At 32.1% G+C, this 14,374-nt stretch overlaps 1 protein-coding gene across 1 annotated transcript in view; it reads left to right on the top strand.

Annotated features, from left to right (window-relative positions):
• The first annotated feature begins 332 nt into the window (after positions 1 to 332).
• LOC106009285 (uncharacterized) overlaps positions 333 to 14,374 on the top strand; it is a 118,829-nt gene continuing 104,787 nt past the window's right edge. The window contains exons 1-5 of the mRNA XM_087185981.1: positions 333 to 408; positions 680 to 767; positions 904 to 1,029; positions 3,342 to 3,431; positions 5,262 to 5,383. Coding sequence (XP_087042107.1) covers positions 333 to 408; positions 680 to 767; positions 904 to 1,029; positions 3,342 to 3,431; positions 5,262 to 5,383 — 502 coding nt within the window. The remainder of the gene's footprint in view (positions 409 to 679; positions 768 to 903; positions 1,030 to 3,341; positions 3,432 to 5,261; positions 5,384 to 14,374) is intronic.

Here is a 14,374-nt window from a genome sequence, read left to right as displayed (position 1 = left end):
ATAAAAGATGAACTATGTACTGATATTTTCAAAGAACTGAAATAAAAATATTTTAAATAGCCAACTTCAAAGCTTTCTATCTTACTAACTTTGCAGCATGTCTTACTTCACTTTAGATTATGCCAACCATATTTTAATACATTTTTCAAGTTAAGAACCGATATAGCAAGAGGCATATGAATCTGTTAAGATTATTTAGAATTATAATTTTACTTAAGAAATCTTAATAAAAGATCTCAAGGCTTTATTGGACTTTAAAAAATGATTTTCAAGATAACTTCAAGGATGACACAGTGGAAAAGTTATTGCTTCCCATTCAGCACACTCATGAGATGTTCTCTGATTCACTGGATACAGAATGTGACTCTGAATGTGGCAACTACAAAGGACACAGGCTGATGGGGGGTGGTATCCAGGAGGTGCCACTTCACTAACTGTGTGACTTGAAGCCTGTTTCTCTGTCTTTCTTTGAATTTGTTTTCCTCACCTATAATTAGGCTTAACAATATGTTTCATGGGTTGCGGTGAGACTTAGCAACATAATATGAGAAAAATAATCTTTGTAAACTATAAAGCATATACAAATGTTATAGTTATTTTGAAAATGTTGTCAGTCTTGCTTCCAGGGTCTCCATATAGTTGGAAGAGTTTCCTTAAGGAGGAAATGAGAGTTCATGAGTACAGAGTCACCAGCAGCCCAGAGCTCAGAACTGCTGCTGTAGAGGACAAAAAGCTGTTGTCATATCAAAGGAACAGTATATTGACCTGTGCGTATACGAGATAGCAAGTTTTTGAACATTTCCTTGATACTGTCTTCCCTCTGACCTTGTAATCCTGACTGTTTATAGCATGGAAGTAACATCACACAGTCAGTCATGATATATTATTGTTTAATGGTTACAGTCACTGGACAGCTAAGATACCGAGAAAGTCAACAACTCTCAGAAAGATACAATGTGGAATTGGGATTGGTAAATACCAAGTACAGAGACTATTATGCTTCCAGGGAAATTCAAAGTTGTTGATCAGGTGAGTTCTTTTCAACACACTATCCTTAACAAACCTATAATAACAGGTTCCACTAATTTTGTCCTATGTACTTGATGTGGATGTTCATTAAAGAGATTTTCCAAAAGGACAAATCCATTTCAAATCTTTGGAACATGATTCCTTGTGATTTGTTCATAGTCCAATTTTATGACCATGATAAAAAGTATTCATTGATGCCAGGGATTTAGCTCAGTGGTTACGCCGCCTGCTGCGCAAGCGCAAGGACCCAAGTTCTATCCCCAGTACCCTCCCCCCAAAAAAGAGTATTCATTGAGATAACTTTGTCCATTATATAATGTGACAATGTTGTGACATCATGGAATTTAAAAACATTCTAAGGGACCTAATAACCACTGTTCTTACAAAGGCAAAAGAGTGTTCCTCCCTTTCAACCACAGTAAATACCAGATACTCATAATAGAGACCACTGAATGTCTTGCTTAGAATTATTTTTTAATTCTCTCAATCCCTACCATCATAATGAAAAATGATGATACATGACCCCCTTTCTGCACAGTTTTCAATGCTTATATTTTCCAAGTGAGATAATGCGACTCAATCTAATACATATCTTATGTATAAATTCAAAGCTGATTTAATGGCAATGGAATTTATCTTTATTATAATTCTGGGATTTGGTTCATAATATATAATAATAGCACATTCTTGCAGAATTTCTTTATTGGTGTACATCATTTAAGCAGTAAAGAGATTCTCACTCTCAATGCTATGTCATCAGAATTTGTTAAATTTATGGAGAAAAATTAAGAATTTTGGGACAGATACCTTTTATATTCTCTTCTATTTCTAATCACCCTGAATAGTTCTGATGTTTCTCTTTCAGTACATATGTTCAGTGAAAACTCATGCATATTACATCTAATAGGATTAATTATCAGCCTTCCACTAATTATAATTAAAGCCTCCTCAGGTAATTGTGTAAGTTAACTTTGGCAATTCACACATGCAGAAGAGTATTTTGTAGAATAATAGCACATTGTACTGAAAAATACAGTAAAGAACATAAAGGGTAGGAACACAGGATAACAGAATTCAGAATTCTAATATATTAAACTTTTCTTATTGTGTGTTGTGATGTGTGTATCTAATTGCAAAAAGTGTCACTAAATATATTACATTGTCTGTCTTTCTATATATAGTAACAATCCTTTAATGCAAACCTTATGACAGCAGGCATTTCTACTAAAATTTACTTCTAAAACATATAACTATTTCTGCCCTCTTACTAGATATTAGTATTCTAAGTTCTTGTTAAATAGCTTATGCTTTAGCAATTAAATGCCCTCAGAATTGCTAATTTATATGCAACACAAATGAAAAAGCCTTTCCTCAAAGCATCTATCCTTAAATGTACAAATTAAAGCTTTCTTCACTGATGAAGCTTATTTTTAAGCTGTTATTTATACCTAATGGTGAGTTTCTGTTACTACATTAAGAAGTCAGTGTTTTGAAGATGCAATATGACACCAAAATGGCCATGTTTTGAAATTATGGAAAGCTTCATTGCAAAGTCAGACTGTATAATCTGTAACCAATTTGTGTCAGCTTTCTGCATAGAAAAAAAAATCTCGAAACCTCTCTTAAACCAGAAATCAGCTGAAGGTTTGTCTTGGTTTCATGAGCCTAGCACAATTAGGCAGCACGTGAATGTGGGCCACATGCGTTTATTGCTCTTCCTAGCATGTGTTACTTTGATGTGTTAGGTTGGAAGCCTCACTCTTTTCTGGGCAGCCTTCCTCCTGGGTCTTTATACTGCTTAGCAGTTGAGTCCAGACTTTGAAACACAGCCTAATTTAGAGGCGGATGCTGCAGCTGCTGCTGTCATTTCAGATGATTTTTTTTTTTTTTTTTTGCTTTGATGTCAGCTTAAAATCTTGGGGGTTATATCAGTAAAGCAGTGTCTGCAATTCGCAAAACAGAAAGCACACCATTTAAGCTTTTGTTTTACTCTTTAAACTGAATTTCAATACCTTTTAAACTATCAAAAATTGTAGCTGAACAAAATATACAGCACTCTGTATATTATTAACTAGAAGAAGGGTTGAATAAATACTATAGAGCTTCACTGATATTAATTTAATATTAGAAATCAATATCTGATAAATATTCATAACAATAAAGTGGTCTCTTGTTTTATCATTTGTTTCATTTCCAAGTCTGATTAATATGGCATGGTATTTTCTCTTCTAAATATTTGTATGGCTTATCTTCAAAACATTTTTTACTCATTATTAGTTTGTCATTATGAACTATGTGCTTTTTCTTAACAGTGAGCTTACGAAAGCCTTTGGGGACAGGACAAATAATGGACCTGTTTACCTTCATTTTTCACTAATTGAAAACCCAAGGTCTGAGAAACTGTAAGCTTATTGCCTTTCTAAATTGCAAAGAGCTTCAGTATTTCCAAATAAATTGTTTCTTTATATGAAGATTAGTTTTAAAGCCTAAAACAAGTGAAGATTTGGGGGTTAATTACTACAGAGCATATAGGACCATATGAATAGATTTCTTCTGCTCATCTGATGCAGGACCAAAAAATCATGCCAGCTTCTTTTCTGAACTTTCATTGTTAACAAGGAACATTTATTATCAAGGGATGTCAAGGGTTTAACATGTATGCAGTTAAAAAAATAATTTTGAAATAAATAAATTGCCACTGGGTATACCCAAGAAACTATACATATTTCTTGTTTTGGTATAATTTCAGCCAACTTCAGAGAGCAAAAACAAGGGCAACTTTATTGTGGTATATCGGCAATAAAGTAACCCTAAATTCTACTTACCCAAATTTTTGTGATAATTATCTAATTTATTTTCCAGCTGTTTAAAATTTGTCATTGTAGTATACTCTAGGGAGAATTCTTTCAGAATATGACCATGATACATTTTTTCTTGGGCAAGAATGACATTATTTATGATAACAAATCAGAATTTTAAAATGATGTTTATCTTAGATTTATCTTAACAAATTTTGGAAAAAACCCTACACATCTCAAAAGGGAAATGGTTTAGTGAATGTTGTGTAGCTACCCAATGGAATATTATGTAATCATTTAAAATGTTTATGAAGAAATTTTACTATTATTGCACAAGTACATAGAGAAATATTATAAAGTTAGTTAAAATGATAAAGAAAACACGTATGATGGTAATAGCAGCTGTCTTTGATTAATGAGAATGTAGCTTTTCTTCTACTTTTTATATATTCAAAAATTTTATATTGAACGATGGTTTAGAACTTTTGTAAAGCTGGGATACAAAATGATATTACATGTAAGTTGCTCTACTTATATGAACAAAAATTTTTATTAGCTGTGTTTTTAACTTAAAAAATTTACATTCAATCTCATTTAATTTCTTAGATACAGTATAAGAAATAGCAATGCTAATACTTTTTTTGCTTTTTCTGGTTATAGAACTTTAATTTTTAAATTTTTACTTTAATCATACAATATATTTTAGTATTACATATAGAGTCGTATTATAATATGACTTCATTTCATTTTTTTGTCTTTTTACAAATAGATTTTCTAAGGTAGACCAAATTTGACAATGATAGTTATTATCACTTGACCTTTCTGAAAACACAAGATTCTTTTAAATAGTAAATAGTAAAAATTATAGCTAAATAATAACAGTGAAGATATCTATATACGTGTATTTATACACACACACACACACACACACACACATATCCTGAAGTTAGACTAAATCTGAAAAGATGTGCACTGTTCAATATGGTAGCCAGTAAGCTCATGTGGCTTATTAAATTTAAATTAATTAAAGCTACATAAATTAAGAATTCAATTCTTTAGTCACTCAGGTTCTATTTCAAGTGCTAAATAGCTATGTGTAACTAGTGGCTTGTGATTGGGCCACAGATACAGAACATTTCCTTCATTACAAAAAGTTCTGCTGGAAACCACTAATGATATACATGATATTCTGAATAATCAGTTATCTGCTCCTAGGTTTAGCCTTTTTAGCATATTTGGGGAGGAGAAAATTGAGGTCATTGTATAAGTTTTCTTTTTAAAATTTTGTCATTAGACATTTTTGAGACAGGAAAGAGGAAGGCAAAGTCTCAGCATGTTTTGTTTGCCATGTGTGTTTATGTGACAAAAGAAAATCATATGCTTGAATAATAGTCTGTACTAATAAAAACCCATTTTTCTTTCCTTTGTTCTTAGAATATTTCCTTTTTTCAAAACCCAGATGTTTCTTCCTTTTCTTGAACATGAACAACAAGGCAAAGAGCTTTGTGCAAGTAGAAAGCGTGGGGGAAACCTGGAGACTGCTAGCCACTTAAAAGGTGAGAGGACGAGGTTTCATATTCAGGAGAGGAGGAGAGACAAGAGAAATTCTCCTATGAAAATATTGCTTTAAATAATAATAAACTATAAAACTAATATCAATGGCATAAATGTGGTAACCATCTTTAAGATATGTATAATCTTTTGTAGCATGCTAGAAATTTTTTCTCAAGGCATAACTGTGCTGAGTATGGTACACATAGTGGAATGTAAGATCAAAGGAGAGATCAGAGTCATATTTTTGAAGGGAATACTTTTTTTAAAGTCATAAATATAATAATTTTCAGTAGAAAAATGGAAGGAGTAACAGAATGCTATAAAAGTGGAATTAAAAACCTTCATTTTATTTTCACTTTATTAAATTACATAATTAAGATATATGTATTTTCATAAGTATGTTTCACTGTACAGAATTATTTGCTTTTATATCATAAGCATTTCATAAACTGATTAAAGTCCTTCATCAAATATAATTTTAATTATTTCATTTATATGTGAAATTTTTAAGTGGTCTGTAGCTTTGGAATATATGTTACTTGAATTTTGTTATTCAATACTGCTACATAAACATTTTTTAGATGAATTCATGTCCACATCTCTCACTTCTTTAGCACAGAGCATTGAAAATAGAATTGATACAGTATGGGGTGTTAATTGCTATATTATAGAGTTATGCTTTTTATTGACAAATTTCTTTATTAAAATGTGATTATAATATACATTTCCATTACTAGTGAGTATGAATATCTTTTTCCTAATACAACATTTCAAGAATGGAAACTAAAGGAATAGCATTACTAAAGTTGAAAATTATTTAGTATAATTTTGTATTTATTCATGATTGATAATAAATTCCCCAAATGGTGCAGTCTAAATTAATTTTGAAGAATGACAAAGCATCATACACTAAATTTTATTCCATTAAGGGATATTATTAACTATTCTATAAAATGGAAACAATTCCTTTTCTTATATATTAATCCAGAATTCTTAAATTTAGATTAATTAATTATATTATATTAATAATTAATTATATTAATTAACATTCCATTAAAATTAATGTAAGAAACACATATCAAGTGAACAATAGCATGGTGCCATGGAATTAGTTTCCACACTGTTAATAATGAAAAAAGAATAATAAATATGTTTTAAATTACTTTTGACAAATAGTGACATCCTAAATATAATTTTAATTATGCTGATCTGAGTTTTAAAAGGGAAATATAATAATCTGAAATGGGAAAAAATTTCAAACTTATTTTGCAATATTAAGAAGATAAAAGAAATTGAGAATTATATATATCTGTGCTTATTCATTTGTTTTTTCAGTGGCCTTACCTCATTAAAGCAAAAAGTATATTTTAGCCCCATAAATGGATAAAATTCTATTATACTTTAAAAATTCTTCCAAAGTAACTTCTGATATGGCTTAAATAATAAAAGAAAATAAAACAAAACTAATAAAATAAAAACAGGTAAAATCAAATTGTGATGAACTAGAAAACATTTTTCACCTGTTTTGCAACTATCTCTGTATTTTAATGGAGCTTTTTTTTTTTTTTTTGGTACTGGTGATTGAACTCAGGACCTTGTACTTGTGAGGCAGGTGGTAGAACCACTGAGCTAAATCCCCAGCCCTGGAGTATTTTTTATAGTAACATTTATTAAGTAGCTAGGAGGTGGTGAACACATTGTATGGAAATATTAGGCTTAAAATCACTTGGTATATGTTTGAACTATTACAAGCTCACGTTCTGTCCACACAATCAACTATGGTTCACCTGGTGAGTCTGTGTAGTCGGTCATGACTGGGAAGTAGAGGACCTTCAAAGAAAAGTTGACTACAAAAAACATACAGTGTGTTTATAGATTGTAGACACACAGAAAAATACTTACATAATGCTATTTGGTTATACTGGTCAAGAATTAAAATACAGAAATAAACACAAATTAATTGTACAATAGAATAGATAATGCTTGTTTCCTTTGGTAGAAGAAAGACATTTAGTGATCCTGGAAATGGTGACAAATGCATAGGTATAGGTTAAAGTACTTTACAAAAGAGGTGAGTTCTAGCCTAACTTAATGTTGGTGTAACAGTCTTGAGGTAATTGGGCAGTTTGCATAGGGATTCTCTGGCCTCCAAAGGTTTCTACCATGTGGGTGCTTCACCATTCTCTAGAGTATTTCTCTGGCCTGTATGGTCAATATTGATTCATGAACAGCACAATACATCTCTCTTTAGCCCAGAAGAGAAGCCATACCCAAGTATCTAAGGCTGGGGCTCATAAATTGCATAGATCACTTTCACTCACATTCTGTTAATAATAACTTAGCCACAGTTAGTTGCAAAGGAGTTCAGAAAACATAGTCTCTGCTTGATCAGTCATGTGAGAAGGAGGTTCTATAATTAACAGTTTCAAGGAAGAACTCCCACTTTGTGGAGAGCAGTGAGATTAGCAGTATGCCAACCACCAGAAATAAAATACCAATACTTCTGTCCACTGCATCTTGGGTGCTAGTTACATGTGATGTGCACTGGTTACTAATATATCTAAGTAAGACAGAACACACTTAAACAAAAGTCATTCAAGATAGATTTATTATCTACTGATAAACAGTAAAGGACAGAAATCTTGGATTCATTGTTAGCCAGTTCTGCAAGGGTCAAGAAACCTGTTCTAGGTGAATGCAGTTTTGACTGGGAATAGCCAACATACACCACAGCTGAGAGACACTGGAAGACCTATACACCTCTAGCATAACAGGAGAGAGATAAAAATAACATGACTTATAACTGAATTAGTCCAAGATCACCCAGAAAACTGGCCAGCATCATGTTCTCTACCAAAACAGTAGAATGACTATTATTCAGTCATAGAAAGGATGAACAAAGAATGAACAGTAGATAGGGTCATTTCATATTTAACAAAACCTAGTGATTCATTTCCCAAATAATGACAATACATAGTTTAAACAAATTTGGTATGTCATTTTATTTTTCTCTTTCTCCTGTTATGCTAGAATTTACTGCATTTGTGATCATAGCTCTTCTCCCTCACAACTGAGCTGACCACATGCATAATTTCCTTTAATTATGAATTTTTGTTGAGGAGAGAAATTCAGTTTAGAAAAGAATACTACACAGCTCAAATTTCTTCTGCTAGTTAATGGTACATGTGAAACATAATTTTAGACATACTGTAATATAAAATTAATTTCTTTTGGTTGCTTAATTTTAAAAAGTAGTTTAGAAATCATAAAAATCATTCATATATAAAACATATCTTTTTCATTTATTCTTAAAACATGTGTGCAGAGACAAAGCTAGCTTTGTATGTAGAATGTATATCCTGATTGCTGATCTTTAATATCTTTAATAAATTTCATTTGAAATTATCAATAATTTCTGGTTTCTGTTTCTTTGAACTTGAACTAGAGCTTAAAAACACATTTGAAGTAATCTGAGTTTAGGGTTATCCTGGATTTAAAAGGCTTTGTTTCTATTTAGGATGTCTCAAATTTATTTAAAATTATATATATATATCCTTGACTTTACCTAATGTTTACAAAGTATTCACCTTTTATGGAAATAAGAATTGTTTACCTTTATGTATTCAAATTCCACATTGTTTTGAAATTATTAAGTTATATAAATTCACTAACAGGCCCAACTGAAATAATATTGCCATTCCAAACATAACTTTTGCTAAACATGTAACTCCACCAATGAAACAGACAAGGGATAATAAGCTGTTTTCAATTTCAGGATTCTACAGGGAGAATGGAGAGCTTAGATAAAAGCTGCTGTGGTACAGAATGTGAAACAAAAATTAATCCTTGATGAATGCTCATATTTTCAAATTTTCTGTTCCTTCTCCTTTGTTTTCATTAACACTATTTTCATTTTTATCACCATTAATGTCTGAGATCTTGATACAGAAAACCTGCCGAAAATTGTGACGATAGAAGATGTGTAACATATTTTCAAATATGTGCTAATAAACAAAAACATGTTTGATAGCTATAAATTTAATTCATTTCAGATGATGAAGAGTCCATTTAAGGTACTTACCCTGTAAAGGTTAAGTAACAATTTCATGTTCTAGTTTCTTGGGGAATTTTTTTGGAAAAGGTAATGAATTTCATAAAAATGAACACATGAAAATATAATTAGTAACAGGTTATCCAAGTGTTGAGTAGATAAGCAAAAAATACAAAAAATGACTATCACCAACTTGTTTGTTGTATACACTTTAGTTCCTGTGCCTCACGTACATTCTTCTTGCCTGACTTTTGTTAGAAAAGGTCACATTTTGAGTAATTGGCTGGAAGTATAATTAAAGCTAATTAACAAGTAGTGCAAGCTAGACTGCACAATTACAGAAATGATTTTTACAGTGATAAACTGTAGCAGAAAGTTAGAGTATTGCAGTTCCTAAAAATACATTTTTCCCTAAGTCTAGTTTATATTGCTTTCATGAGATAAAGGAAGGGCAGACAGGTATGAAATTATGCATATATTTGACAGTATGGTTTTTGGAAATTGTTATTTCTCCCTCCAGTCAACCCAACCCATGTGTCTAGCCAAGTTAAATGGACCATGATATTCATTTTACAAATAACACTATAGAAAAAACAGCTTTTTATAAGCAAAGGCACTCATAGAATAATAAAATTGTATTTATTTTTATTCTTATGCCTAAAATCCTGAGAGTTTCAGATTTTTTAAAACTTCTAATGCAACACCAATAACATTATACTATAAAATACTTGTAAAGAAGCATGAGTTTGTCGAAGAAATTTGTTTACACAGGTGAATTGTAATATTCTATCTTTTTTGATTCTCTATAACCTAATATTCACATACATAGCTAAAGTAATGCCATTCCCAATAGAAATATATATATATTTTAACAAACTCATATCTGCCTTTTCTTGGGTTCTAATAAACCTTGAGCATGGGCTTTTTCCAGTGAAATTTTTACCAACCATACCCTCTTCCCAAATATGTAAAGCAGAAAGAATGAAGAAAGGGTTCTTATACCTCCCACATCAGTTCCATTATGTTAGGGTTGATTTACCAATATCAAACTGTAAGAATATAGAACTTTATGCTCTCAGGAGCTGCTTAAATTTGTGGGATGTCCTCTCTCCCATTCTGTATTTCTTCTTTCTGCTCATGTTCTCCAAGACATCTTAGCTTGAACATTTTCAAATTACCTTCAACTTTCTTCTCCTTACATCTAACCAATGGGTGATGCTCATTCTTCAAAATGTTTCACAACTACTTTCAATATTCCTCTTCTAATACTTCTTTTTTCAAACCAATATAACTTACTTTGCTATGGCAATAATCTTCCATTACTTCTTCCATTTGACAACCTGTTACTCTACATTTCATCTTTTTTTCTGTTAAAAGTATCTGACACAAATTATAGCTATGAGTTTCCATGATGTCTATGTACGATTTTAAATGGAACACCCTGATATATTTTTTTCATTCTATAAAGGGTAAAGTGATTCTCCAAATGAGTTAGAATATAGTATCTGATATTGAATGAGCCTTCATTTTTGTCTCATTGAACTTCTGATATTTTTGCTTAAAAATTTTTCTTTTTGCTAATTACTGTGTGACTTCTGGATTTCCAACTTCTCATCAGTCACCCAGGCCTAAAATTACTGAGCTTTTTAAAGTTGTCTCATGAGCCTTAGATGGTAGATGATGTGGCCTAGACTCGCACTAAGACGTTGATTCTATAGTACAATGACCCTGTAGTGTTTCTCAGTCTTCTGGAATTGTTTAAAAGTGCAGTTAATGATACAGTGGGTCTGGAGTGTTGGCTGAGACACATTTCTAATGAGCTGACAGGCAGAGCTCACGTGGCTTTATATCATTCCACAGTATGAGTGGCATGAGTACTGCATAAATAACTGTTTATATACCACTCAGCTACTTTTTACTTTAGCAAATACACAGTTCAGTTTAAAATACATTTACTAAGCAAGCCTTACAAGGGACTGAATAGTATCTATCTTTTTTTCCCTAAAGAGATTATAGCTTAATAAAGAAGAAAACAAAAGATTAAAAGTGATGATATAGGAGACAAAATATAATATAAGAAGGAACACAGAATGAAGTGGTATGATGTGTCAGTTATCTCCAGTTAAGGAGAAAGGTAAAAAGTGAATGAATGAATGAATGAACAGAAGCTTAAGTGTCTCAGTCAGTTCTGGCCACTGTAACAAAACCTATAGTAGATTTAGTAACATTCATTTCTCCCAGTCTTGGAGGCTAGAATGGTCAAACACTGGGAGTTGTAGTGTTTGGTTAGGGCACTCCATCTGTTCTGTATATATCTGTCATCTCATGGATCTTCATAGGGGCAAGAGAGAAATATCATCTCTCCTATTTCTTTTTACAGGGCTACTAATCTCATCATAGGGACCCCAACTATATGATTTCTTCTAAACCTAATGAGCTCCTAAAGGTCACACTTCCTAGAATCATCACATTGGGGGTTAAAATTTCAACATAAGAATTTGGAGGGGAGGGCACAAACATTCTGTTTATAATATTTTACCCCTTGCCCCTTAAATTCACAGCCTTCTGGATTTTAAAAAACATTTATCTCATTCCAACAATCCCCAATAGTCTTAATTTATTCCAGTATCAATGCTAAAGTTCCGCTAAAGTTCAAAGTCTCATCTGTATGTTATTTAAATGAGGTATAGATAAGATTTGAGATATAATTCATCCTTAGGCAAAATTCCTCTTGAACTATAAACATCTGAAAAGAAACAAGTCATGTGCTTCCAAAGTATATTGGTGACACATACCTACACTGGATAGACATTCCCATTCCAAAGGAGAGAAATAAGCATGAAAGAAGTGTCAGTTCCTTTGTAAGCCCAAAAGCCTAGCAAGGCAAAGCTTATCCGATCTTTACACTTGAGAATAATCCTCTTGGTTAATGATTTGTCTTCTAGGCTCAATAGGGTAGCAATGTCACTCTGGTGGATAGGTGGACTGACCCTGCTCCCATGGTTTGTTGTGGTACGGCAACTGGAAAGATGTGCAATTTGAGAGCTCTTTGGAAGATAAATAGAATTTCAAGAGGAGCAACATATTTATGACCACTGTAAAAGAGCATTCAAGATTGAAGAAATTATTACGATATAGGCATAAAGATAGGATACTGTTAAGCCTTCATAAAAAACATCAAGGAGTCTTTTTGTTTGTTTTGTTAATATAAAAGAGTACAGGAAGGAAGGTTGGAAGAGGCACAAGAGACACAGAAATGCATTTTAAGGGATGTCAGATGTGAACTTGGCCTATATTCTACATAAGAAAGATCAGTATAATACTCAATTCAAGGTATTGTGTGACTATTTTCAGAATACTTCTTAGACCATCCTATTCTAGTCACTTTCCTTGAAAGAGAAGAGCTGGTTTTAGATTCTGTACTCAACTCCGTAATCACTGAATCAATATTGAGTATGATGAAAGATACAAGATGTAGCAAACAGATAGTAGCTTCTAAATAACTATCAATCAGATGAATAAATCATTGACCATAAGAATATAACCATCTACCCTGGCTGGCATAATGGCTGTAATTAAGTAAGAACATAATTGCTGTTATGAAATTGAGAGAATGAAAGTGCTTTACATACTGCATATAGTTGCTCCTAGAAGAATAGTTGTGGATGGCAGGAGGTAAACTTCTTTAAGAACAACATTAAAATTCTAATTCTCTGTCACACACGCTTATTATATTCTTTCTATGTAGATATTTATTGTGATTTTAAAAGTTCAGGCACACTATTTCTGACCTATCTTACTCTTCTAGATCTATTCTGAGATTCTTGATTATTTGTAGAGTGGAAGCATTAGAGTGCTTAATTGTGTCTCTTCTCTCCCTCAACTCAGTGAATAAAAATATAATGAGCTGAGCCTGGTGGTGTATGCCTATTATCCCAGTATTCTGAGAGGCTGAGGCAGGATGATCTCAAGGTCAAGCCCAGTCTGGGAAACTTAGTGAAACTTTGTCTCAAAATAAAACATGAAAAATGGCTGGGGATTTAGCTCAGTGCAAAGACCCCAAGTTCAATCCCAGCTAAAAGTCATACAGGACACTAAGGAATGCTAAGCAATGCAAATTGAAGTCCAATGAATATTCCAAATAAAAATTCCAAATAAATATATAATCTAATTGAAAATAATGCTTTTCTCATTTTTAGGCAATCCATCTAGGCTCCTATTTACATTAGATCATTGGCCCTTAGATTCTTCTGTGTAAAATTCTGAAGTTGTCACATCCAGTAAGAATCTGGAACTTTCAAAATTTTCCTTGCTAGCTGCTCTCAATCTCGGATAGGTTAATTTTCAGTTTCTACTACCAAGATGACTCAGTAATACACAAATGTGACAAAAATGTATACCTATTTTTATTGCACAAAAGAAGTCTCAAAGGGACAATAATGCGTCAAATTATTCATAACAATATTGTAAAAATACAAGATATAAAAAAGTCTGGAAAGTGATACCTCAGAATTAACCCTCCTCATGGATGCACATAGGAACACAAAATGCCACACTTCGCTTTAAAGATCTTTTAAGCTTTCAAAGCAGTTTTTAGAAACGTTTCTTTCTGCAAATATTTTCGTATACATGGTTCCTTTACTGTCCTGGTAAAATGGGAATTTTTGAGGCCACTCTTAATGTTTTTGAGGTTCACAGTCGCTTCTGAGCAATGAAAAAAGTCATTTCTTTCAAGACAACTGGAATTTGAAAATTTATGCTGTGTCCAGGAAGCATCAGGGAAGGTCTTTATTTTCTGAAAAGAGATTTATTTAAGTCTTTATATTATGGAGAAGCACAATTTGATACCAACTTTAATGTTTTCCTTGAAAAACAGTACACTTATAAGGTAAATTATACCAGTGACTAGTTTTTATTAGTAAAGCAGCTGAACTTGATACTT

Source organism: Heterocephalus glaber, unplaced genomic scaffold (assembly GCF_053883595.1).
Source record: "Heterocephalus glaber isolate CG9 unplaced genomic scaffold, H.glaber_assembly_v1.0 deba00001504, whole genome shotgun sequence".
NCBI lineage: Eukaryota > Metazoa > Chordata > Mammalia > Rodentia > Bathyergidae > Heterocephalus > Heterocephalus glaber.
Note: the sequence above shows the minus strand (reverse complement) of the source record. Positions and strands in the feature narration are given on the sequence as shown.